This window comes from Rhinopithecus bieti, unplaced genomic scaffold (genome assembly GCF_001698545.2).
Source record: "Rhinopithecus bieti isolate Rb0 unplaced genomic scaffold, ASM169854v2 scaffold_33940, whole genome shotgun sequence".
Lineage (NCBI taxonomy): Eukaryota > Metazoa > Chordata > Mammalia > Primates > Cercopithecidae > Rhinopithecus > Rhinopithecus bieti.
Window position 1 is genome coordinate 675,887 of NW_016814565.1, and position 27,057 is coordinate 702,943.

Sequence of the window (27,057 nt, forward strand, 5' to 3'; positions counted from 1 at the left end):
AATTTTGGCTTATTTAAAAACTATGCTAACTTTGGATTTTTTTGTTACAGAACTTTTAACTCTGTATTTTGTGATTGTGAACTCGTTTTACTTTTCAAAACAGACTTAACATACCATTTCCTAACCTAGCAGTACTACCACAATAATGCTATCATGGTGCCAAGGAATTACAATTGTAATTCTTCTAACCTATGTTTAAAAAATAAAATGTCAATTTTATGAACTAAATAAAGATTTGGAAAATTAGCCTGCTTTAAAAGGGCAACTTTGGTTTCATTAATACTGTACACTTTTACTGCTTATGTTAAGAGGGTAATCCTGGGAAAATAAAACACATGTAACTTTCAAAAAAGACAGGTGGTGTATGCCCTAATATTTAAATTGCTCATTAAAGGAAGTGGGTACAAGCATTAAGATGAATCATAGCTTCCATCATGAGGCTCCACATATATAGGCTGCCCTCGGGCTCCCTCTCCTAAATTGTAGACATCGTATGTAGTACCTTCTACCAATCTGATTTTTGAATTAGTAACTGACACAAAGCATTCTAGGACAGACGCCATACTATTATTATCTCCCACATTGACATTTATTAATAACATTTCTGGCAAAAACAAGTAACAAGTTCAATAACTGATTTCACATCAACAGGTTTCATTTTGATCCATTAGCCAATTTGGAAAAAAGCCATATTGATCAAAGGGATTAAAATTAAAAAGCACCTTTTCCTTGCTACATATAGATTCTTTAAACCTCCAAGCAGATATCAGATACAAAACCCAACTGCAGGATTGTTTTAATTGACTATGACATGGACTTGTTGCTTACATTTTTTAAAAGTCATCATTTATACAGTTATTTAAAAACCATATGCTCTATTGGGCAGAAAACTTAAAATACATTTGTGAGAATTATACTCCATAGTAAATACCTATGTACTTATACTGAATTCTTGTGTCACTGAGAATCTTAACCCTACTCTTAAGACATCTTGCAATAACCTGCAACTATCAATTTTTTGGGGACATTTTTGGTATTTCGGTCAAGTGCTGAAGGGATTTTACTCCAAAATCTAGGGCTAGAACAAACTTCCAACACTCCCATACCCAGGTAACACAATTATGCATATTCAGAAATCAATACCTCTTAGATCGTTTCAGAGCTATGCCTGATAAATGACATTTGAAAAATAATAATATAGAAATAATTAGCTGAATTTATACTCCTGAAGCCACTTCATCTTTAGGCTTTATATTTACAGTGTTGTCCAGGAGGAATTAAAGAAAAAAGTTACACTAATTATTTGTCAAGCTCTATTCCAGATGTCTGCTTAAGACTTGCAGTTTATGCAAAGGTGAACCATTATCCTCTAAAATTACACCACACTACGTCTTGTAGAACTAATAGTAAAATACATCAACCCAAATCTTATGAAGGCAGCACATCTTTAGGAGTAACTAGTATATAAAAAGTATCAACATCAGTGGTTTGAATATAAAAATTTATTTTAAGTCAAAGTATGCAACAAATAAACCTACAGAAAACAGATTTTCCCATCACAATCTGTTGCTTTATCAAATAATATTTTGAAAACACATTCCTTCAGTCATTATAAAGTTCTTAAAATACAAAAGAAATTAAATCTGTAAGAAAGTCTAGTAGACCAGATGCTGTTGTCAAGACTTGTATGTTGGTGTTTTTGCTTTCAGTACATCCCACGCCATCCACCTCCACTCATGCCACCTTGCCCATAGTAGCCTCCACTGCCTCCACCACCACGGCCTTAAGAAAAAGATATTAAGAATCACTCAGCAGGAGATATCTGTGCATAAAGTAATAAAAGTAATACCTGCACTTTAAAGTTTGCACTACATATGGGGACTAACACAAACTGAACTAGAGATACTTACCATAACCACCCAAGCCATCAGGAGTACCATATCCTCCACTGTAATTGTTTCCCATTCCCATTCTTCCAACTGATCCATAGCCTCCCTGATTATCTTTAAAAAAAAAAAGAAAAAAGAAAAAAAATTGAGACTCATTGATAAGTAGCTAACCCTGCATATTTTAAAAACTTTACATACCCATTCCATCTCTTCCGTAGCCTCCCATTCCAGAACCTCCCATGCCAGAGCCGCCTCCAGGAGTAGAATTCAAGAAGAGTTCAATATATCGATGTTCTTTAAGAAAAAAAGAGTAATGGGAGAAAGGAATGATGGATCATCAATACAAGCTTTCTAAAAAAGATCAGTTAAGTAATATTAAACAAAGTATGCTTATCAATTACTAGTACAGCGATATATAAAGCCCACAAAAAGCCATTATAGAGGTCAAATGGTTTTAGATCCCAACAATTGCCAAGCGTTGCCTACACATCTTAGAGCCTCTTATTTTATAAATTCACGTCTAGGAAATAAGCATGCCAAAGATATCACTTACGCATGTTATTTTTATCTTTAGACATGGCAGCTACTGCATCTTCATGTGTCACAAACTCTACATCTGCTTCTCCTGTGGCTCTGCCATCAGCTCCAATATCAATATGAACTCGTATTGGATTTAGTGGTGAGAAGAACTAAATAAGAAAACACCGGTTACTTACTTTTCTATTGAGAACATTAAAATTACCACATACCTTGATTTTTCCTCATCAATTAGGAAATTGCCCTGCCAGACTAATAACTTAAGTCAACTACAGAGGTTCTGTGAATATACAGAGTATACACTTAGGGATAATGTAAAGAATTTACTGCTTTTAAAATAAGGAGATAGGCGGGATGCAGTGGCTCATGCCTGTAATCCCAGCTACTCAGAAGGCTGAGACAGAGAATCGCTTGAACCCGGGAGGAGGAGCCTGCAGTAAGCCAAGATCAGGCCACTGCACTCCAGCCTTGGGGAGACAGAGTGGGAGACTCTGTCTCAAAAAAAAATACAGAGAGAGAGAGAGAGAAATGGGGGTATCATGATTTGGAACCATGGGGTTTGAATAAACCTATTTAAAACTATATGAAATTGTTCCCCAAAAGGTATCATTTGGTTCTAATCATAAAGTAGCCAGGTTTTAAACTCATTAAAAGCACTTGGAACTCAGGCCAATTGATTCCCAGTAAGATCTAGAGCAAACTATTGCATTTAAAGCCAGATAGTACTTTTGGCTTGAATGGCCATTGGGTCTCTAATGTAACTACTCAACAGGCAGAGGAATGGTGCGACCGGATTCAGCCCGTCAACTGAAGTTTGCTGACCTCCTAACAAATCTGAAACCAACCGGTTTCACATCAATGACAACACCAGTATCTATTTCTGTTATTTTCAACTCCTCAGTTTCTAATCACTACCTAGCCTAGAAAGCCAAACTAAATAATTAATACTTATATATTCACTCTTTCAAAACCTAATACAGGCCAGGCGTGGTGGCTGACGCCTGTAATCGCAGCACTTTGGGAGGCTGGGGCAGGCAGATCACAAGGTCAGGAACAGGCTGATCAACATGGCAAAACCCCGTCTCTACTAAAAATACAAAATCAGCCAGGCACGGTGGAGTGTGCCTGTAATCCCAGCTACTCAGGAGGCTGAGACAAGAGAATAACTTGAACCCGGGAGGTGGAGGTTGCAGTGAGCCGAGATCACGCCACTGCACTCTAGATAGAGCAAGACTCCGTCTTAAAAAAGAAAACAAAACAAAACAAAACAAAAAAAAAACAAACAACAACAAAAAAAAAAAAAAGCAAAAAAACAGTACAACAAAAGACACCAGCACAACATGGTATATAGTCATCACCATTCTATGTGGATCAGTCTTTCATTATATTCTTAACTGGACTTCATGAATGTAGCTTTTTACTTGCTTGAATCCTATGTAGGTTAACACACAATGGATACAAAAATATCCATCAGTGATTAGAGTTAAAGGTAGATCTATTTTTATATTCAAGGGATTTTGGTATTAAGCTATAAACACGAGACCATTAAGAAGGGCTTAAAAATGTAGCTACCAGGATAAGTATAAAACCACTAATAGTTATTAAAAATTACTCACATTAGCAATGTCATTTTCAGTTGCACGAAAAGGCAACCCTCTCATATGTACGAAATGACCACCATGAAAACCTGAACTTGCATCACCAGCTCCACCATAGCCATGTCCTCCCATACCTAGAAAACACAATTTGCCAAGATTATAAACTCTTACAGATCTAGGTAGGGAAGTATACATACATCCTATACAAGGTATAAAGCTCTGTATAGGAATGCACTGAAATTTGTCTGAATTACCTTTCTTATACAAGTTTCCTATATTACCACTAAGAGCTTGCAAAGCAAATACTAAAATTTACCTATGAATAAAAATGTCTTTAATATTTATTTTACCTCTTCCATCTCTCATTCTGTCATCAAAGCCATCATTCCCATAGCCGTAATTGTTATAGCCACCATAGTCATCAAAACCTCCATAACCTGTGTAATTTAAGGAGAAATACATGACTACACACTTTCCAGAGATAAATTTTATAATCTAGTTTACAAAAACATTTTGTGGTAAACAGTATGCGTAACTTGATTGCAGTTTGCAATGCCCAACTTAAAGTCTATGAAGAAAGCAGTCAACATGTGATGGAAATTTAAACTCTCAAAAGGTTAAGTTCAGACATGTAAATTAAATTTCATCCTTAAGCAAAAAAAGGTCAAAATATGCCAACATCTAAATTTTAATTTCTGTGTAAGTTTTCTAGGTGCCAATATGTGCATCAATCAAGTCCCACAGCTAGCCATGGGAATCCATATTTTTCATGAACAGGTTTTAAAACCTAACAGGTACTGAAATTACTGCCATTTCTGTATTTCTTGACAAAGTGTCAGGAACATTAAGAAAATGACAACAGAACCTTTGTTCATTAGATACACATACCACCATCATATCCATCACCTCCTCGTCGCATTCTGTCATACATACTTCCACGCCCAGCTCCATAATAACCCCCTCTTCCTCCTATTGGTCTATCATATGGTCCCGGTCGCTGTCCCAGCAATCTTCTTGGTGGATCATAAAATCCTTTGATTTCACTCCTGCTACTTCTGAAGATCTCAATATACCTATTTAAAAATGTTTTAAGGTACAGGTTTCAGCATAAATGTATTAGTGTAAATTAGATACTGGGCAAAATGCAGTAAGTTTTTCTACATCTAGATACATAACCCAATTTAAATTGCCTAAATACACCATAAGTTAACAGTTTAAACCTACAAACTTAATTAAATATTTAAGTTTTACAAAGAAATTAGTCACTGAAAACAATTCATGAAGTATAAATATATTTTTACTTTGTCTCTTTTAGTACATAATAGGTGTTTTAAAGGAAATAGGTGATTATACAAAAGCATTTATCAACAACATCCTACAGAGAAATGGAAACAATCTACTTTTAATTTATTAGCATTAATTCCCCACCCAAATCCGTAGTTTCCAAGTTAAATTTAGATTAATTATCAATTCTTTTAAACTACCCCAGAAAAATGTTATGGCTACCCCCCCATTTAAGCAATAGTGACCCACAACCCCCAAAAATAAAAATTTAACACCATCCCAAACTCTCCATCCCCACCTGTGCCCTATTCTTTCCTTGTGTTTCCCCAGAGCATTTTCTGCTATCTCCTTTGAAGCAAACTGCACGAAGGCCTCCCCTGTGCTTCTCCCCTGGTAGTCCATCGTCAATGTTATCCCATTTGGCACGATTTCCAACCCTTTAACCCAAGGACAAATAACCCCATCAAGGGGAACAGTGTTAAAGGCTGAAACATTCCCATCTGAATCAAATATTTAAAACAAGTCTAAACAAAACAAAACAAAACAAAAAAGCTTAGTTTCCCATCACCCCATAAATACAAATGAAAGATTTTTTTCAAATAATACTGGATTAAATAAATCTTTTTTGCGACCAGTGTAAAAACACTGTGTAATTACACACACTCTAAAAGCCCACCTATATTACATGAAAAAAGGCTACAAATCAAATATATGCTCAATATACTAATTCACGGTTCATTTCATCACAATTCTCAAATATGTTACTGCACATTAATTAGGTTTTACATATTCTACACATTCTGTATTGAATATTAATTGGAGCATATTATTTTAATACATTAACCAAGACTATCATAGTTAAACTTCAAAGTTCCAAAATCAAAATGGGTTTTACAAATTAAAAACAGTGAAACAATACAAATATAAAATCACAATATTACTAAACTTTGACTAATACTAGAGGTACCTTGAAAGAACTGAACTATTTCCTCTTTGCTGCAACCAAATGGTAGTCCACGAAGTCGTACTGTCCCATCACTAGCGTCATTTGGACCATTATGTTTCATAACCCAATCCATCTCAATACCGTTTGATTTAAATGCTATAAAAAATAAACAAGCACATAGAGCAGTCAATCAAAATATACTCTTGTCAAGAGGTAATGAAGAAACACCTCTCAGAGGTGCCACAAGAGGAAATGTAACATGGGGCCAACTCCCGTGACAATGCCATGACAAAACTGTAGACCACCTTTCATAGTTTGGGGTAGGGAAAAGGCAATGAGATCTGAGCCCTCCTACAGAAAAGTACTGAATTTCTTAGTATCAATATTATATATTGCCTAATTTTAAGAAAACTTGCATAATTCTACTACCAGAGTCTTCAAACTATTTGACTGCGTCCCCTGAATGCCAACTCTAGCCTTTCCTTATCTCTCAACTTTTGATTCACCACTTTTCAGGTTTTTATTCACCTGATTATTCAAATTCTTTAAAACTTATTCAGAAGTTGCATATAATACCAGTATCCACTAACATCAAGAGCCTAAGTAAAAAATGCAATGAGTACTGACTCATGTTGGAAAAATATCACATAAGTCTAACCCTTTTAAATGCACTACAATTTTGAACACATCAAACTGTCTTTGAAGGGCCAACACTCTCACCTCTATTATAGCCAAATCTAGTTTAAACTCACCAAGAGTAAGCTTATAAAATGACTGAATTAATTAGATTAAAACTGAGGTCAAAGGCTGCTCAAAAGCGAATGCCTTCCAACAGTACCTGTGTTTTTGAAGCCACTGGACAGTGTATAGAAACCAGTTTACTCAACTTTTTAATCAAATAGATTTAAACACAAACTTTAAAAAATACGTAATATACTTTTAAATAAAGCATGAAAGGTACATCTAGAATCCCCCCTTCCCCTCCAAAATGACCTCAGTTCCCAGTTCCCTTCCCCAGAGGCAACCATCCTTCCGTTTAAAATTAGATAGTATTTACAAAAGAGGCGAATGCAGAAGTCCTTCAGCTGCAGAAACTTACCAGAACCTTACAAATTTCACTATGCAGCTGTAGGAATCCTACTCACCTGAGTATTTCAAACCTTTCCCTCACCACCTCCTCCCCTGTAAACAAAACAGTTTGTTCATTTGATTCCTTTATGTTTGAAGATCATATTTCGTATCAACAGCATTCACTAATGCTTAATTTCATGTCATCTATTTGTTGGTGCAACTCTTAGGGGTGGCATCTGCAAAGGGTAAAGTTTTTTTCCCTAGAATTCATGCATTTAAAATATGCACACAAATAAATAGTATGAATCCCTATTCTGCCATTTACTGGTTACCTAAACCACTTAACCTCTGAGCCTCTTCAATTGTAAACTATAGCAGTGGTATCTATACCTCACTGGACTATTCAAGTGCTTGGTCTGCCTCATGTTAAGCATTTACTGATGGCAACTGTTACTGGATTTTAAGGGGCCCTGTAAAAGCCAACAAGATATACCATACACAAAATATGTGAACCTTAAAGGACAGAAAACAATTCAAACCTCGAAGAGAACTGAGAATTGTTAAAAATTTTATTTCCCAAAGCCAGCGAAGGCTTTTAAAAGTTTAATACTAAAGAGTAGCTCTGAGAGGAGGCCCCAACCCAGTTTGAAAAAAAAAAAAGTTCAGAGATGTTTTGAAAACGCCTACCGTTTTATTTATTTTTTTTAATAGCACCAACCTAAAAAATAAGTGTTTCCCATAAAGGGTGATTTACACAGAACGGAAAAAGTGGTACAGATCTACCCTCACTGCTTAATGAAAAATTTAAGAACTCTGCAAATTCAACCTTAATCTGTTGTGAAAGAATTTTAGTAGTTTGCATTTAAGGAGCAAATGCTTAAAAAAAAAAAAAAAAAAGAAAGAAAAAAATTAATTTACTCATAAATCTTAGCAATTCACAAGAAAAAAATACTAGCAAGCCAATTGGATTTTTGGATCTGTCTGTACCAATGATAAGACCCAATGAAAACAAAAAAGTGTTATCAATGTTATCTATAATAAACACTAAACACAGTTTTTAATTGCGTAAAACCCAACCAAATTCGGAACACTTAATCTATTTCACAGGGCGACCCTGTATGCAAAGCACATACAATAAAGAGAGCCTCACTCTACCTACCCCTTCAAAACTAAAAATCCTACCTACAAAACAAAAACAAGAAAAACTCTAAGGGCACAGGAAGAAGCAATCTGCTCTAATAAAGCTGTCAGAAACTACTTAAAACAGTTTACTAATTATTCAGGATAATCCACCTCAACCTTTCTTTCCAACAATGTCATGGCTAATCACTACTCTGCTTTAAGAATTCTAGGTGCTAGTACCAATAAAATATACCACAGTTAAAATATGAGGATGGCTCTGGTCAGTTTTATGAGACTTTAAATATAATTGTTTAAACATTACACCAAGTGAAACAAGCCAGTCACAAAAGACTACATATTGTATAACTCCATTTGTATTCATGATTGTCTGAGGCTTGACGGGAGGGAGAATGCCAGCAACGGGAATGACCAGTAAAGGGTATTGGTATCTTTTTGGAGTGACAAAAATGTTCTACAATTAAATTGTAGTGACGGTCACACAGCGCTGTCAATGTACTAAAATCCACTAAAATGTACATTTAAAATTGGTGAAGTTTATGGTATGTGAATTATATACCAAAGTCATTAAAGAAAAAACATCCACTAGAGAACAAATGAAACAGAGAATCCTCTTAACACGGAGGCACTGCCTATCTTCTGAAGTAATGCATAAACGATTTTATGCATCAATAAATAACTTTCTAAATGGCAGCCCAGTGGTCAAGAAATGAGGATGAATTTTATTTTTTGGAAAAAGTGCTGATGATCTAAGTTTAACAGAAAATTTACATCATTCCTTCCCAATGGGCTTGCTCTTTAAAAAAACAAAAAAACTAGACACACCCCTAACAGCTTAAGGAGGTAAGGTCTCTAAAATGTTAGTTTACTATGAACCATGTTTTTGTCTACTGCAGTTTAGTCAGTTGTTTACCAATACAACGAAATCAAAGATAACATTATTTTAAAAAGGCAGTAAGCTGGACTTCCAGATAACGGCACAACTGAAAAAGAGGACAGAAAAAAGGTGTGTGTGTGTGTGTAGTCCAATCCAATCAGTAAAGCTATTTGCTATAGCATATATAACTTTATAGGACAGTCTGGACTATCTTTTCAAACGGCCACTCAAACCTACTGTTTCAAGGTAAGATTTTCGTAAACTTTTCCTTGGCAATCTTGACAAAGCATCACTGAACATCTTCAACAATAGTAAGTTTTTGTTTTTAGAGCTAGAAAAGTAGGTAACAATATTCTTATAAAGTTTTACATGAATTATCAGAAATTCTCACTCAGGACTTTCCCGTCCCTTTTGCACTGTGTCTTCAATGAAAATTACGGATCCAGTTCTCAGGACCCTCATCCGAATCACACCACCACCACGTGACTGGGTTTACAATTTGTTTTTCTGTTTAATAGGCTTATTCCCTTGTTTAAAATACGATTACAGTGTACTATACTCCTACACTTAAAAAAAAAAAAAAAAACCCAAAACCCAAAAGAAAAAAAAGCCATAACCGTATTTTGAAGTTTTTTATTTCTAGAGCCTTAATGCCAAGAAAAAAAAAAACTGCACAAAATACAGCTCTTGGAAGATTTAATATCGAAAGGAACTCAATTCCAATACATACACATCTATCATCACTGGGTTGTTTTAACTGTTTCCCAAAAGTGAAACTTAAAAACAAATTCTAATATATATATGCCAAACTACGCAAAACAATTGCTACATCACCCACCCCACCCCAAAGTTCAAAAGCAACAATCACAGTTCACTAGGCCCAGACGACCTACTTGAAACATGTCCATTTCACATTCCTATTTGATAAATCACCCACTTTTCTGCTTACAAAATCACCCCCGAAGTCCTTATTAACGTTTAAACATGAAAAAAAAAAAAAAACCCTTTGGAAAATCAGTACGTACTCTTTTCGAAGTTCCAAATCTGGAATATAAGGGCCGGCTAAGCGTCCTTTATTCCTCCCAGGAGACTTTCCGTTTATCTAGCTGCCCTAGAGACCAGAGAGCTAGGGAGAGTACGCCCCTTCCCCCTCCCACCAGCAGCCAAGCCTGGCTTAAAACCCTTCGCCACCGGGAGGCGGAATTACAAAGGAGGCCGTCTGCCTCCTTTGTCCTGGATTTGAGAGTTGAGCACCTTCGTCGCCATTGGCTTTCCTCCCCCAGCTTCAGCCTCTCTCATCTTGGGAATCTGCGTCAGAAGTCACTCGCAGTCCCGTCAGCCCAGGTAGCCCTGCCGAGACTGCGGAGGAAGGGAGGCCGCGGTGGGAGGCCAGGCCCATCCGGCGCCATTTCCATCGGGAGCGCGCCCGGCAACCCCGATCCTCCCTCCACCCAACTGCCCGGTCTTTCCCTGCTCGCTTCACTACCCACCCTCATCCCTTCCAGGGAGCTTTGACCACCCCCTCCCCTGGCCTTCTAGATCAGTTTTCGGAAGCTGGGGACAAAAGTAAAAGAGCGGGGAAGGGCGGGAAGCCGAGGTGGCCGCGCCACTGTACCCAAAATGGCGGAGGCCAAGCCAGCAGGGAAAGGGGGAAATGCTGGATGTCCCCTACTTCGGGCCTCGGCGTCGTCCACTGAGTTCCACCTGAGCAAGTCCTCCCATCGGCAGGCCGCCCTCCTTGAAGTGGGAGATGGTCCGGGAGGCGCAGCCCCGCCGCTTCCAAGCGGCGGCCTCCGAGCGGCGACCACCGCACTACCCCCCAACCCAGCCCCTCCCGGCCTCTTTCGTCCTTCTCCCGACTCCGCTCTTGAAACCACCAGCCCAACCTACCCCCTTTTACTTCAGATACCCTGTCAGGCGATAGTTACGCCGACTCTGCTGCTCGCGGGGTCCAGTCGAGAGAAGGGAGAAGTCGTTTGCCTCGTGTAGCGCTCACCACAACGGTTCTCCCAACCGTCTACAGCGGTGACAACCGCTTAGGGAGCTGCGCAGCACAGCAACTGGCTTGGGGGGATGGGAAGGGGCGAGCAAGAAGCGGGGGGCGGAGCGAGAACTGCGAAGGCGGCCGGCCCCACTCTCGCGAGACGGGAAGGTCAGGTTCGCCTGGCGCTGGCAGCACGAAGCGCGCCTGCGCGGTGGTGGGCTTCCCAGCTGTTGGGGGCGAGGTAGACAGAGCAGAGGCTGGTCCAGTTAAAGAGCTGCCGTGCGTGCAGTCTTTCTTGCTTACGGTAGAACCATCTAGTTTTCAGAGCATACCATTCTGCCGCCTCGGGGCGATGGCAATGACAGTTCTGCCAATGTGTAAAAGGAACCGTGCTGTCGCGGTCTGGAGAAGTTCTCCGGTGATCTGCCCCCACGGTGAACAAATTCCGTGAGGGCCCCGCCCTTGCTCGGCATCGACGGCGCGGAAAGGGCGCCACGTGGTTCGGCCGGCAGACGCGGGGCGGATTTTCTGGTCCACCATGTTTGCATTGTCCTGTGAAAAATAGGAGTGTTTCTGGGCCGCGAAGATGAAAACGTCCACCGGGGCCGATTTCGGCTCTCGGGCTGGGTGTCTGCCTCCTTCTGGCCCGGAGCTGCTGGCCGTCCCCCAGCGCGCTTCGTCCCGGTGCGCCGCGCGGGACCCTGGTTTCTTGGGTGAATTCGTGTCCACGTTTCCGTTCTCTTTGCAAATCCTTCCTGTCTTTCTCCTCTGGCCTTCGCGTTTTCATCTCTCCCGCCGTCAGTGCCTCGGGGACTGATTAGCCTGTGGAGGCCGACGTTGGGTTGTTTTCTATAGTTTTGCGTTGTTGAAAATTGCGCTTCCACGTGACACCTAATAAGTACATTTTGGTTTTGCAGTCATGCCACTAAGGTTCTTAATGACATATTATGGCCTTTTTTTTAAGTTCCAAAATAGGCCGGCCGCGGTGGCTCACGCCTTTGAGAGGCCGAGGCGGGAGGATCGCTTGAGCCTAAGAGTTGGAGACCAGCCTGGGCAACATAGTGAGGCGCTGTCTCTACAAAAAATACGAAGATTAGCTGGGCGTGATGGCAGCGCACGGGAGTAGATGGGACTCCCAAGTAGTCCCAGCTACTCGGGAGGCTGGGCAAGAGGATGGTTTGTGCCCTGGAGGTTGAGGCTGCAGTGAGTCGTGATTGCACCAGTGCGCTCCAGTCTGGGCGACCTTGTCTCAAAAATAACAACAACAAAAAACCGAATTTCTGCGCGAAGAGTTAAGGGGAAGCCTGGTAAAGAGATACGTGCAAGTTTATCCTGGCTAACATGGTGAAATCCTGTCTCTACTAAAAAAAAAAAAAATTAGCCGAGCGTGGTGGCTTGCCCCAGTAGTCTCAGCTACTCAGGAGGCTGAGGCAGGAGAATGGAGTGGACCCAGGAGGTGGAGCTTGTAGTGAGCCGAGATCGCGCCACTGCACTCCAGCCTTGGTGACAGAGCGAGACTCCGTCCCCCTCACACACACACACAAAAATCAGTGCAAGTTCCAGTGCAAAGCGTCAGGAAGATGGCGTAATGTTAGAAATGTGGGTGAAGCTAGATTGTAGACAGTCTTCAATGTCTGGCCAAAAGACTTTGAACTTTGTGGTACAGACATTGGGAAGTCTGTTGGAGGTAGAGTGAGAGGTGTTAGCAACGTAGGAGGATGTATAATTTTTTCTCCCATGAGATCTGCAGTGTGTAGGATGTAAGACATTTTAAGGCTTTAATTCATCCTCAAACCTGCCTAAGACGAGTGTGGGGCAGTAAGAACATGGTGCTCACATACACACAATGGCCCACTCCCTAAAAGTACTGAGTGGAAGGCAGAAAGGCAGTGTTATCATCATTAAAAGAGATGGAAAACCAAACAAGGATGCTGTAATAAAAATGGCTCATATTTATTTTTCAGGGTTGTAAAGAGTCAGCAAATTGAGTACACGTGTGTAGCATAACCTACACACGTGTACTCTTACAACCCTGAAAAATAAGTATCTTCATTTTATAGATGAAGTGCCTAAGTCCTAGAGAAGTGAAAATAGTTGCCCAAGGTCACGCAGTTGAGTGGTAGAGCTAGAATTGGAGCCCATGTGGTTTTACCCAAGGGCCAGGGTCTTAAAACACTATGAACCTTCGTGAGGTTACAAATATCTATGACTTAAGGAAACAGACATCATTTTTGGAAAATTGAGGTTATGTCACCTAATTAACACTGGAGTTACCATTTCAGGAGACCTGTGGTTACTAGCTTATTGCCTGGAGACTTTTTGAACAGGCCTGAAACTTTATAGTCCCATTATCACTGACACTGTGAGTCCCAACCCCTCTCCCTCCTTTTAAAAAAATAATTGCTGTATTAATAAGACTCTAAGCTCCCACAATTCTGATGGAGTTCTTCCCTTGGTCCTCCTGGGTTCAAGTTACATGGCTATTTTTATCCTTTCGGTCTTTCAAACTGATTTGGTAGATGGAATTCTGTAATCTCCTTCACTCCTTGCTTGAATTCAATTTGTTTTACTGCCTGATTGAATTTAGCATTCCTTCCGCATATTTTGTGTGGTTATGGGTCACAATCTTAAAATCATTCTAATGACATGAATGATTTTTCACTACCAAACTGCTGCTTGCTTGCTTGCTTGCCATAATTTCTTTGGGTTAGGCACTCTTTGCCAATGTGCATGCTCAGGAAGGACTTGAAATTGGTTTACACATTCCTTTTGCCTTTTTATTGTTACAGTAGGAAGTTTTGAGTTAAAAAATACACTATATAGGCTGGGTGTGGTGGCTCACGCCTGTAATCTCAGCTGCTTGGGAGACTGAGGCACAAGAATTGCTTGAACCTGGTGGGGCAGAGGTTGCAGTGAGCCGAGATCGTGCCACTGCACTCCAGCCTGGGTGACAGAACGAGTCTCCGTCTCAAAACAAAAAACAAAACGCTACATAGTCATAAATGTACATTTTATTTGACTTCCTGTTTTACTACTTCTCTTAAAAAACAACAACAACAACAACAACAAATCTTGTCAACTATTCCCATTTGCAAGTTGTATCCTGTAAATAAGGCTTGGTGAGACTGGCTCACCACTGCTCCAGTGATCCCTACAGAATTGTTTCCAGACCTATCTCTGTGGAATTGTTTCCATAGAGATGGTTAGAACCAAGGACTCCCAGCTGCTTTTGGGACTTTCTTTGTCTTCCTTTCCATCATTCCAGTGCTTTCCTGTTAGCACAGAGATCAGAGGGACCCTGGAGAGGATCTTGTTAGAGACCATAATGAGAGAAAAGATGAAAAAGGAAAAGGAAATAGAAGTACCCATGCGACCCGGAGGAAAACAAGACAACGAACACGTGATCATATGTTACACCATTAGGTTGAAGAGGAGAGGAAAATTCCGTGCAGAGCCTGAGAGAAAAAAAGAAAGAGAAATGGAAAGAGATTACACCCTTCGGGGGGAGGGAAGGCACATAAACGAAAATTTGGTTAAGATATTTGTTCACATATCCCCAATGATATTGTAAAGTACCATAAAAACTGGATTATCATAATCTTTTGCCTATATGAAAAGCAAATAAGCTAAAAAATGTAACAAAATCCACTAAATTTCATCTAATTAAGGTACTTAATGCCTTTTAAAGACTAAGTTTGTGTAAGACTGTGAAATGCTTATTCTTTGGTTTACATCCTATATATCTATTGTCTTTAGAAAGCACTGATCTCCTTTACTATGGTTCAACATTGTTTCTCAAGACAAGGCTGAATTACACAGTTTATATTCTTGATATTTTTTTGTTTCTCTGAGTCACCTAAGTGTTCTTTGTGAATCTGGCAACCAAAAGACCTATTCAATCTTAATAATTATACTAAGTAAACAAATGAAAACTCGAAAGGAAGAAAGCACCTAAACACATTCTTTCTCTAATTTTGAAAATAAACATTCTTTTTGTTCCAGTGAATTGCTGTGAAGGCTAGGGAAAGCAGCTTAAAAAGATAGCTACTTAAATAATTTAAATCAAATTATTGTACTGCTTTTCCGTATGTCATAAGCACATTAATAACTTCGAAAATACAGCATTGATAATACGGTAATAGACCATTTCCCCCAACGGGATTTTTTTTTTTTTTTTTTTTTTTTTTTTGCCCCCCCAAGACAGAATCTTGCTCTGTCGCCCAGGCTGGAGTACAGTGGCATGATCTCGGCTCCCTGCAACCTCCACCTCCTGGGTTCAAGCAATTCTCCTGCCTCAGCCTCCTGAGTAGCTGCATGCGTGGTCACAAGCATGCGTGACCACACCCAGCTAATTTTTATATGTTTAGTAGAGATGGGGTTTCATCATATTGGTCAGGCTGGTCTTGAACTCCTGACCTCGTGATCCACCAGCCTCAGCCTCCCCAAAATGCTGGGATTACAGGCATGAGCCAGAGCGCCCGGGCCCAACCAGATTTTAAGCTTCTTGGTGGTAGATAAAAATATAGCTCTTGTTATTCATATACCTATGTTTTTCAGTCTGCAAACAATAACGATGGTCACACTGGGGCAGGGACACTTTGAGTAATTCATTTTCACTGCAGTCTTGCAAAGTTATTATTTCATGGACCAAGAAATGAAAAAGCCAGGAGATAAAGTAATATTTCAAAGTTTACCAAAAAAGTAAATGGCAAAACTTAGACTTGACTTCATAATCAGGGAGTCCCAGTTCTGACACCAGCTACCAGTGAATTGATTCTGAACCAGTTAACTTTTCTGAACCCCAGTTTTTTTTTTTTTGTTTTTTGAGGTGGAGTCTTGCTCTGTCGCCAGTGGTGCGATCTTGGCTCACTGCAACTCTCGACTCCCTGGTTCAAGCGATTCTCTTGCCTCAGCCTCCCAAGTAGCTGGGATTACAGGCATGTGCCACCACACCCAGCTAATTTTTATAGTTTTGGTAGAGATGGGGTTTCACCATGTTGGCCGGGATGGTCTCGATATCCTGACCTCATAATCTGCCCACCTCGGCTTCCCAAAGTGCTGGGATTACAGGCATGAGCCACCATGCCCGGCCACCTCAGTTTCTTAATCTCTAAAATGGGTTGTTAGGTTATTATATAGGGGGTGGAGATTAGTAATTGAAATAATGTTAATTCTAGTTCCATGCTGTTTTATTTGTGTTTGTCAGAGCATTGTTAATGAATCTGGTTCATTCCTGCTAAACTCATTTAATAACAGTGAATTTAATAGAATTTTTAAAGTAAGTACAGTATCCTAAGAACTATATTGGGAGCTAGGAAATTATTTCAGTGAAATCTATAACTCATATGAACTATTCTGTGGGCAGAATAAATAATATTTCACATGTAATGTACTGCTGATTTTCCAATATAGGCAGATGCAGCTGTTATTAATAAATGGAAATTGATTTGAGAGCATTACTGAATTCCTAGTAGGTCAGCATATGTTTCCATCCATCCATAAAAACTGTAAGTACAGCTTGGCACAGCGGCTCATGCCTGTAATCCCAGCACTCTAGGAGGCCGAAGCTGGCGGATCACTTGAGGTCAGGAGTTCAAGATCAGCCTGGGCAACATGGTGAGAACACATCTCTACTAAAAATGCAAAAATAATTAACCGGGCATGATGCTGCACGCCTGTAGTCCCAGCTACTTGGGAGGCAGAGGTTGTAGTGAGCTGAGATCGCGCCACTGCACTCCAACCTCTGCAACAAGACTCTGTCTCAAAAAACAAAAACAAAACAAAACAAAAAACCAAGTACATTCTGTAATGTTGGATGAGCTAAAAAAAGAAAAAAAAAAAAAGAAAAAATGCAAGTACATGAAGCGAACCTGTCCCTGACTTTCAAGAGCATACAGATACATTCCATTAAACTATAGCAAGTGATAAAATAGGGTAAGCACGGAGTATTTGGGGAGCATAGAATCTGGCCATTCACACAGTCTAGGGCTTCAGAGAAAGCTTTCTGAAGGAGACAACTCCTGAGCTAAGTGTTGGAGGATAGGTAATATTTAGCTGGGCAATGAAAAACAGGAAAAGCATTTACAGTTGAGGAGGCAGTAAGATCCAAGGCATGGATGTACAAAATAACTTGGCAGAAGTGGAAACTCTAAGCAGGTGAAACATTGTAAAATAAGGAAGTAGATATGAACCAGATCTTGGAGAAGTTTGTGTGCTACCCTATGGAGCTTGGCTTTTAAGATTGATGATCAATGTAGTGTTTTTTGGGTTTTTTTTTGTATTGTTTTTGAGATGGAGTCTCACTGTGTTTCCCAGGCTTGAGTGCAGTGGCATGATCTCAGCTCATTGCAACCTTTGCCTCCCAGGTTCAAGTAATTCTCCTGCCTTAGCCTCCTGAGTAGCAGGGATTATAGGCATACACCACCACACCTGGCTAATTTTTATATCTTTAGGTAGACACAGGATTTCACCATGTTGGCCAGGCTGGTCTCAGACTCCTCACCTCAAGTGATCCACCTGCCTTGGCCACACAAAGTGCTGGGATTATAGGCATGAGCCACCACGCCTGGCCAATGTAGTGGGTTTTTGTTTTGTTTTGTTTTTTCCCCCGAGACGGAGTCTTGCTTTGTCATCCAGGCTGGAGTGCAGTGGCACAATCTCGGCTCACTGCAGCTTCTGCCTCCCAGGTTCAAGCAATTCTCCTGCCTCAGCCTCCTGAGTAGCTGGGATTACAGGTGCCTGCCACCACACCCAGCTAATTTTTGTATTTTCAGTAGAAACAGGGTTTCACCATGTTGGCTAGGCTGGTCTTGAACTCTTGACCTCGTGATCTGCCTGTCTCGGCCTCCCAAAGTGCTGGGATTACAGGCGTGAGCAACTGTGCCTAACCCAATGTAGTGTTTTAATTAGATAGTTCTGATTAAAGTGTGGAGAGTTGGCCAGGCATGATCGCTCACACCTGTAATCCCAGCACTTTGGGAGGCCAAGGCAGGTGGATCATTTGAGGTCAGGAGTTCAAGACCAGCCTGGGCAATATGGTGAAACCCTGTCTGTATTAAAAATACAAAAATTAGCCGGGCAGTAGTGGCACATGCCTGTAATCCCAGCTGCTTGGGAGGCTGAGGCAGGAGAATTGCTTGAGCCTGTGAGGCGGAGGCTGCAGTGAGCCGAGATTGTGCCACTGTACTCTAGTCTGAGCAGGTGAGACCCTTGTCTCTAAATAAATAAATAAATAAAGTGTAGAGGGTAGATATTGGGAGGGTAAGAAGAGAGAAGGCTAGGAGAAGGACCAGTAGAGATGATAAGCAGAGGCTGCAGTGAGCCAAGATTGTGCCACTGCACTCCAGTCTGGGCAAGTGAGACACTGTAAATAAATAAATAAATAAATAAATAAATAAATAAATAAATAAATAAAGTGTGGAGGGTAGATACTGGGAGGGTAAGAAGAGAGGAGACTAGGAGAAGGACCAGTAGAGATGATAAGCACTTAAACTAGAGCAATGGTATTAGGGATAGATACAGGAGCTCTCTTTAAGAAATATTTGGCTGGGCACAGTGGCTCACACCTGTAATCCCAGCACTTTGGGAGGCCGAGGCAGGCAGATCACGAGGTCAAGAAATCGAGACCATCCTGGCCAACATGGTGAAACCCCATCTCTACAAAAAATACAAAAATTAGCTGGGCATGGTGGCACGCACCTGTTACACAGGCACCTGTTATCCCAGCTACTTGGGTGGCTGAGGCAGGAGAATCGCTTGAACCCGGGAGGCAGAGGTTGCAGTGAGCCGAGATTGCACCACTGCACTCTAGCCTGGCAACAGAGCAAGGCACGGTGGCGCATACCTGTAGTCCCAGCTCCATCTCAAAAAGAAAGAAAGAAAGAAAAATTTAGGAGCTATTGATCAACAGGGTTTAGTGCTTGAGTAGAGAGCCTGTGCATGGGTGAGTAAAAAGAGGTCAAGGATGAATTATTTTTGGCTTAGGGTTGGATGTTGAGAATTGTAACTGACATAGGAAATATAGGAATATTGGGTGTGTTGATTTTGAGATGCCATGTACTGTCCGAGTGAATGTGTCTAGTAGGAAATTAATCTGGGATAGGAATGTAGATTTGGCATTCATTGACATATATTTTGCTTTTATACTTCAAAATAAGTTTTTTGGGATGGTCTCAGGCTAAGTAAATTTGCTGTGGAATCTGTTGTAGAAACCAGAATGAGAATTTATTATTTACAATGAAAAATATAACTGTCAAACAAATGGAATGCAAATTGTCCCACTGTTTTTGTGGGGATACTTCTGAATATTCTACATGAAAGGAAGTATACTCTATTAATTATTATTGCTGTGTAACAAATTGCTCCAAAATTTAACAGCTTAAAACAACAAACTTATTATTTCACAATTTCTGTGGATCAGAAATCTTGGGGCAGCTTAGCTGGATGCTTCTAGCCCAGGATCTCTTTTTCTTCTTTTTTGAGATGGAGTCTCCCTCTGTCCCTCAGGCTGGGGTGCAGTGGTGCCATCTCAGCTCACTGCAACCTCTGCTTCCTGGGTTCAAGCTGTTCTCCTGCCTCAGCCTCCTGAGTAGCTGGGATTACAGACATGCTCCACGAAGCCTGGCTAATTTTTGTATTTTTAGTAGAGGCGGGTTTTCCCCATGTTGGCCCAGCTGATCTTGAACCCCTGACCTCATGTGATCCACCCACTCTGGTCTCCCAAAGTGCTGGGATTACATGCGTGAGCCACCCCATGCCAGCCTAGGGTCTCTTACAAAGGTATGATTAAAGTGTCAGCTGGACCTACAGTTATCTCAAGGGTCAACTAGGTAGGATCTGCTTAAAAACTCACTCCCATGGCTATTTGTAGGCCTCAGATCATTAAAAATAAAATAAAATTTTACATTTTGGAATAGTTGTAGATTTACAGAAAAATTGCAAAGATATTACATAGAGTTCCTATATGTGGCTCACTCACTTTCCTCTGTTAACATCTTATATTTATTTGGCTGGCACAGTGGCTCACACCTGTAATCCCAGCACTTTGGGAGGCCAAGGAGGGAGGATTGCTTGAGACCAGGAGTTTGAGACCAGACTGAGCAACATAGTGAGATCTCATTTCTGCTAACAATTTTTTTTTTTTTTTAATTAGCCAGTTGTGGTGGTGTGTGCCTCTAGTCCCAGTTAACGGAGAGGCTCACTTGAGCCTGTCCAAGGTTGCAGTGAGCTATGATTCTACCACTGCACTCCAGCCTGGGCAACAGAGTGAGGCCCTGTCTCAAAAACAAAAAACAAAACAAAACAAATCTTACATTGATGGTAGTAGCTGTGCTACATTTGTCACAAGTTATGAAATTACACCGGTCCATTACTTTTTTTTTTTTTTTGAGACAGGGTCTCGCTGTGTCACCCAGTCTGGAGTGCAGTGATACAATCATGGTTCATTGCAGCCTCGACCTCCCAGGCTCAAGCAATTCTCCTGCCTTAGCCTCCCAAGTAGCTGGGACTGCAGGTGTGTGCCACCAAGCCTGTTTTTGTTTTTTTTTTCAGTTTTTTGTCGAGACGAGATCTCTCTATGTTGTCCAGCCTGGTCTCGAACTCCTGGACTCCAGTGATCCTTCTACTTCAGCCTCCTGAAGTGTTAGGATTACAGTTGTGAGCCACCATGCCCAGCTCTGATCCATTGCTATTAACTAAACTCCAAATTTTATGTAGAGCTCAGTAGTTTTCCCCTAATTTCCTTTTTCTGTTCCAGGATCCCATCCAGGATACCATCCAGGCTACCACATTACATTAATCATCATGTCTCCTTAGCATCTGTTGGTCAGGTATTTTGTGGAATATCCTTCAATTTGGGGTTTTTCTGATGTTTTTCTCAGAATTAGACAGGGGTTATGGGTTCTTGGGAGGAAAACCACAGAGGTAAAGTGCCATCCTCTTCACATAGTAATAACATGACTCTTCACCTTGATCACCTGGCTGAGGTAGTGTTTGCTAGGTTTCTCCACTGTAAAGTCTTTACTGTCTTTCCATGCTGTGTTATTTGGAAGCAAGTTACTGAGTGCAGCCCATACTCAGGGTCCAGGGGAAGTTAAGCTCCATCTCCTGGAGAGGAGATTAGGTAGTTAGCTAGATAAGCTATTTGGAATTCTGTAAGGAAGTTTGTCTCTTCTCCTCCATTTATTTATGTAGTCTTTCATTTATGTGAGTATGGGTTATGGATATTAATTTATCTTTGGGTTATAATCCAATACTATGTTGCTTATTTTGTTATTCAAATTGTTCTTGCTTAGGCCATTGGGAGCTCTTCCAGGTTGACTCCTGTATTCCTTTTTGTTTATTTTTTTGAGTACTGGCTTGCTTTCTAGTACTAGAAGAGATTCCAGCCTCACCTGGTCTTTTCCCTGCACTTATGCTACAATCAGTCATGTCTCCAGGAAGCTCCAGGTCTTTTTACTATTGGAGAATGTTGTTTAATTTCCACATTTTTTTGAATTTCCCAAATTTCCTTTCCCATCTGTTATGTAATTTCATTCTATTGTGGTTGAGGGACATGCTTTTTATTATTTCAGCCCTTTACATTTATTGAGACTTCTTTTATGGACTAACAAATGGCCTACTCTGGAGAATGTTTCTTGTGCTCTTGAGGAGAAGTGTTGTCTACTGTTGTTGTGGAGTGTTCTGTAGGCGTCTGTTGGGTCTAGTTGGTTTATAGTGTTACTCAAGTCTTCTGTTTCCTTGATGATCTTCTGTCTAGCTATTTCATCCACTGTCGAAAGTAGGCATTGAAATCTCCAGCTACAGTCAGTTCTCCGTACCTGTGGATCCTGTATCTGTGGAGTTAATCCATCATTGATCAAAAATACTAAAAGAAGAAAGAAAGAAAAGAAAACGAAAAAAGAAAAGAAAAAAAAACTAAAAATATTAAAAGGGGTTAGGGCTGGGGTCAGTGGCTCATGCCTGTAATCCCAGCACTTTGCGAGGCCGAGGTGGGCGGATCACCTGAGGTCAGGAGTTCTAGACCAGCCTGGCCAACATGGTAAAACTCCATTTCTGCTAAAAGTACAAAAGTTAGCTGGGCGTGGTGGTGCGTGCCTGTAGTCCCAGCTACTCGGGAGGCTGAGGCAGGAGAATTGATCAAACACGGAAGGCAAAGGTTGCAGTGAGCTGAGATCGTGCCATTGCACTCCAGCCTGGCAACAGAGTAAGACTCTGTCTCAAAAAAAAAGGGGGGTAGAGCACAATGGCTAAGGCCTGTGATCCCAGCACTTTGGGAGGCTGAGGCGGGCAGATCACCTTAGGTCAGGAGTTTGAGACCAGCCTGACCAACATGGAGAAACCTCGTCTCTACTAAAAGTACAAAATTAGCCAGGCGTGATGGCACATGCCTGTAATCCCAGCTACTTGAGAGGCTGAGGCAGGAGAATCAGTCGCTTGAACCCGGGAGGGGGAGGTTGCCGTGAGCCGATATTGTGCCACTGCACTCCAGCCGGGGCAACAAGAGCGAAACTCTGTCTCAAAATAAATAAATACATAAAAATAAATAAATAGCTGGGCGCGGTGGCTCAAGCCTGTAATTCCAGCACTTTGGGAGGCCAAGACAGGCGGATCACGAGGTCAGGAAATCGAGACCATCCTGGTTAACACGGTGAAACCCCATCTCTACTAAAAAATACAAAAAACTAGCCAGGCGAGGTGGCGGGCACCTGTAGTCCCAGCTACTTGGGAGACTGAGGCAGGAGAATGGTGTAAACCTGGGAGGCAGAGCTTGCAGTGAGCTGAGATCCGGCCACTGCACTCCAGCCTGGGCGACAGAGCGAGACTCCGTCTCAAAATAAATAAATAAATAAATAATAAAAATAAAAAAGTTTGTCTCTTGTAGAAAGCATTTAGTTAGTTTTTTGTTTCGTTTTGTCTTTTTCTTTTTTTGAGACGGGGTCTTCCTCTGTCACCCAGGCCATAGTGCAGTGTTGTGATCTCAACTCACTGCAACCTCCACCTCCCAGGTTCAAGTGATTCTCCTGCCTCAGCCTCCTGAGTAGCTGGGTTTACTGGCACACACCACCACACCTGGCTAATTTTTGTATTTTTAGTAGATGCCACCACACCTGGCTAATTTTTGTATTTTTAATAGAGATGGGGTTTCACTATGTTGGCCAGACTGGTCTCGAACTCCTGGCCTCAAGCAGCCTACCTGCCTTGGCCTCCCAAAGTGCTGGGATTACAGGCCTGAGTCACCTTGCCCAGCAAATTAGATTACTTTTTAAAATGCCGTCTACTGATCTTTGCCCTTTGGAGAGTTTAAGCACTTAAATGTAATTACTGATAAGGTAGAGTTCCTGACTGCTATTTTGATGTTTGTTTTCTATATGTCTCATGTCTTTGTTGTTCCTTTTACTCCTGCATTACTGCCTTTTTTATGGTAACTTGATATTTTCATCCTGTTTTTTTCCACTCTCCATCAGTTTAGTCCCAACTAGATATTTTCTTGTGTACCATTATTATTTCTCTTTCCTTCTCCTCCCTCCTTCCCTCCCTCCCTTCCTTCCTTCCTTCTTTCCTTCCTTCCTTCCTTCCTTCCTCCATTTCTTCTTTCCTCTTTCTTTCTTCTTCTTTGAGACAAAGTCTCACTCTGTTGCTTAGGCTGGAGTACAGTGGTATGATCATACCTCACTGCAGCTGTGAACTTCTGGACTCAAGCAGTCCTCTTGCCTCATCCTCCCACAGTGTTGGGATTATAGATGTGAGCCACTGTACCCAACTCACTTCATTTTCTATATATTTTGAGTCATTTTCTAACGGTTGCCTGGAGAATTATATTTAACATTTAAGTTTATAATAATCTAGTTTATTTTATTTTATTTTTTTTTTGAGATGGAGTTTCGCTCTGCCGCCCAGGCTGGAGTGCAGTGGCCGGATCTCAGCTCACTGCAAGCTCCGCCTCCCGGGTTTACGCCATTCTCCTGTCTCAGCCTCCCCAGTAGCTGGGACTACAGGCGCCCCCCACCTCGCCCGGCTAGTTTTTTGTATTTTTTAGTAGAGACGGGGTTTCACCGTGTTAGCCAGGATGGTCTCGATCTCCTGACCTCGTGATCCGCCCGTCTCGGCCTCCCAAAGTGCTGGGATTACAGGCTTGAGCCACCGCGCCCGGCCTAATAATCTAGTTTAGATGAACAGAAACTTAATTTTAATAGTATAAAAAACCTGCACTTATATAGCTCCATTCCCACCTCACCTGTTTGTGATTTTCTTGCCATTCAAATATATCTTTTACATTTTTATTTTAATAAAGGCAGGGTCTTGCTGTGTTACCTAGACTGGTTTTGAACTCCTGGCCTCAAGCATTTCTCTCACCTTTCTCCCAAAGGGCTGGGATTATGGGCACTAGCCACCTTGTCTGGTCTACTGGTGCTCTTTATTTATTTTATTTTTTTATTGTGGTAAAAACTATGTAACATTATATTTACCCTCTTAACCATTTTGAAGTTAAACTCAATAGTAATAAGTATATTCATATCATTATGCAACAAATCTCTAAACTTTTTGTTTTTTTGTTTTTTATGGGACAGGGTCTTACTCTGTCACTGCCCAGGCTGAAATGCAGTGGTGTGATCTCAGCTCACTGCAACCCCAGCCTCCTGGGCTCAACCAATTCTCATGCCTCAACCTCCCGAGTAGCTGGAATAACAGGCACACACCATCATGCTCAGCTGATTTTTGTATTTTTAGTAGAGACGGGGTTTCACCATGTTGGCAGGCTGGTCTTGAACTCCTGACCTCAAGTCATGCACCCTTCTAGGCTTCCCAAAGTGCTAGGATTACAGGTGCAAGCCACCATGTCTGGCCATCAGAGCTTTTCAAAACCCTTTCTGGACATCTCATTCCCTTGCTCTTCCTTATCAAATTTTGATTAGCCTATCATTTGCCTTAGCTATTATCCACTGACTTAGGCAGCCATGGTGCTATTAAACAGTTGCTGTTTGTTTTTGACAAACAACCCTGGAGGAGAGGCTGTTTGTGTTTGTTGAGCTTTGACTCAGGTCAATAAAGAGAAGCCACGACTGGGCGCGGTGGCTCATGCCTGTGATCCCAGCACTTTGGGAGGCCGAGGCAGGTGGATCACCTGAGGTGAGGAGTTCGAGACCAGCCTGACCAACATGGCAAAACCCTGTCTCAACTAAAAATACAAAAACTAGCTGGGCATGGTGGCAGGTGCCTATAATCCCAACTACTTGGGAGGTTGAGGCAGGAAAATCGCTTGAACCCGGGAGGTGGAGGTTGCAGTGAACCAAGACCGTACCACTGCATTCCATCCTGGGCAACAGAGTGAGACTCTGTCTCAAACAAATAAATAAATTAATTAATTTAAATTAAAAATAATACAAAAATCAACCTGGTGTGGTGTCGCGCTCCTGTAATCCCAGCTACTTAGGAGGCTGAGGCAGGAGAATCGCTTGAACCTGGCAGGCGGAGGTTGCAGTGAGCCGAGATCGCGCCACTGCACTCCAGCCTGGGTGACAGAGTGAGATTCTGTCTCAAAAAAAAGGCAAACCTTGTTAGTGAGGGTCTTCCAGGATGAGTCAAATGACAATTCTCTATGAATGCAGCTTTGAAGAGACTTCAACCACATCCTGTCCCTTCTAGTAGCTATCAGGTGATTGCAGGATGGTGGTTCTCAAGGCTATCATGTAGTCGGGGAGAGAGGATCAACTAGGGGAAGAGTGACAGATAATGTCTTTTCCTAAAGAATATGTAGGCCGGGCATGGTGGCTCAAGCCTGTAATCCCAGCACTTCGGGAGGCCGAGACGGGCAGATCATGAGGTCAGGAGATCAAGACCATCCTGGCTAACACGGTGAAACCCCATCTCTACTAAAATACAAAAAACTAGCTGGGCGAGGTGGCGAGTGCCTGTAGTCCCAGCTACTCGGGAGGCTGAGGCAGGAGAATGGCATGAACCCGGGAGGCGGAGCTTGCAGTGAGCCGAGATCCAGCCACTGCACTCCAGCCTGGGCGACAGAGCGAGACTCCGTCTCAAAAAAAAAAAAATTGTGGACCCAGTTTTCCCCATTAATTTCAAGATAGAGCAAAACTCCACCAGTGCTTTATAAAAAGATTCATAAGTCTTTAACTGTGAAACTGCAAATTCTAAGTTTAGGCTGGGTATGGTGGCTCACGCCTGTAATCCCAGCACTTTGGGAGGCTGAGGTGGGTGGATCACCTGAGGTAAGGAGTTTGAGACCAGCCTGGCCAACATAGTGAAACCCCATCTCTACTAAAAATACAAAAATTAGCTGGGTGCAGTGGTGCACGCCTGTAATCCCAGCTACTTGGGAGGCTGAGACAGGAGAATCGCTTGAACCTGGGAGGCAGAGGTTGCAGTGAGCCAAGATTGTGCCCCTGCACTCCAGCCTGGGTGACAGGGTGAGACTTTGTCTCCACAAATAAATAAATAAATAAGTAAAAATAAAAATACAAATGATAAGTTTAAAATATGAACCTCCAGTTCAATTGGATTGTCAAGTACAGCTTCCTTAATAGAGCAGCAGAAAGAACCTAAACAATTTGTGGCATATGGAAAAGGACTTTTGTTGTTGTTGTTGTTGTCTTTTTTTGGCATGTGGTAAAGGTTTTACCACTGCAAACAAAGTACTGAACCATGTTTTCTTATTTAGAAAGCATCTTAATATCAATTTATAATCTATTTTCTGAAGTCCCTTCCAGGCCCTTGAG

General features: G+C 41.5%; 2 protein-coding genes across 19 annotated transcripts in view; one reads left to right on the forward strand and one right to left on the reverse strand.

The window, feature by feature from the left end:
• Nucleotides 1-567: 567 nt before the first annotated feature.
• On the reverse strand, nt 568-11,457 carry HNRNPH3 (heterogeneous nuclear ribonucleoprotein H3). 11 transcript variants are annotated; one of them, XM_017851418.1, is made up of 10 exons: nt 11,233-11,457; nt 6,276-6,410; nt 5,607-5,745; nt 4,913-5,097; nt 4,375-4,461; nt 4,043-4,158; nt 2,443-2,578; nt 2,088-2,183; nt 1,911-2,003; nt 568-1,782 (listed from the first exon to the last, which is right to left on the reverse strand). In XM_017851418.1, exons 2-10 carry the CDS (start codon nt 6,385-6,387, stop codon nt 1,706-1,708), a joined length of 1,041 nt encoding a protein of 346 aa, XP_017706907.1. In that variant the 5' UTR covers nt 6,388-6,410; nt 11,233-11,457; the 3' UTR covers nt 568-1,705. The 11 variants fall into 11 exon arrangements, with proteins under 11 accessions (XP_017706907.1, XP_017706911.1, XP_017706908.1 ...); XM_017851422.1 differs by having other exon boundaries at nt 570-1,782; nt 4,958-5,097; nt 11,252-11,457; XM_017851419.1 differs by having other exon boundaries at nt 570-1,782; nt 11,252-11,457.
• Nucleotides 10,543-27,057, forward strand: part of PBLD (phenazine biosynthesis like protein domain containing) — a 45,568-nt gene continuing 29,053 nt past the window's right edge. For 4 of the 8 annotated variants that reach the window (XM_017851435.1, XM_017851436.1, XM_017851434.1 and 1 more), the window contains exon 1: nt 10,606-10,686. The gene's annotated coding sequence lies outside the window, so the exon portion shown is untranslated. Of the gene's footprint in view, nt 10,687-11,830; nt 12,011-21,137; nt 21,154-27,057 lie in introns of those variants that run through there. The other 4 variants (XM_017851429.1, XM_017851430.1, XM_017851432.1 and 1 more) reach the window with 4 other exon arrangements.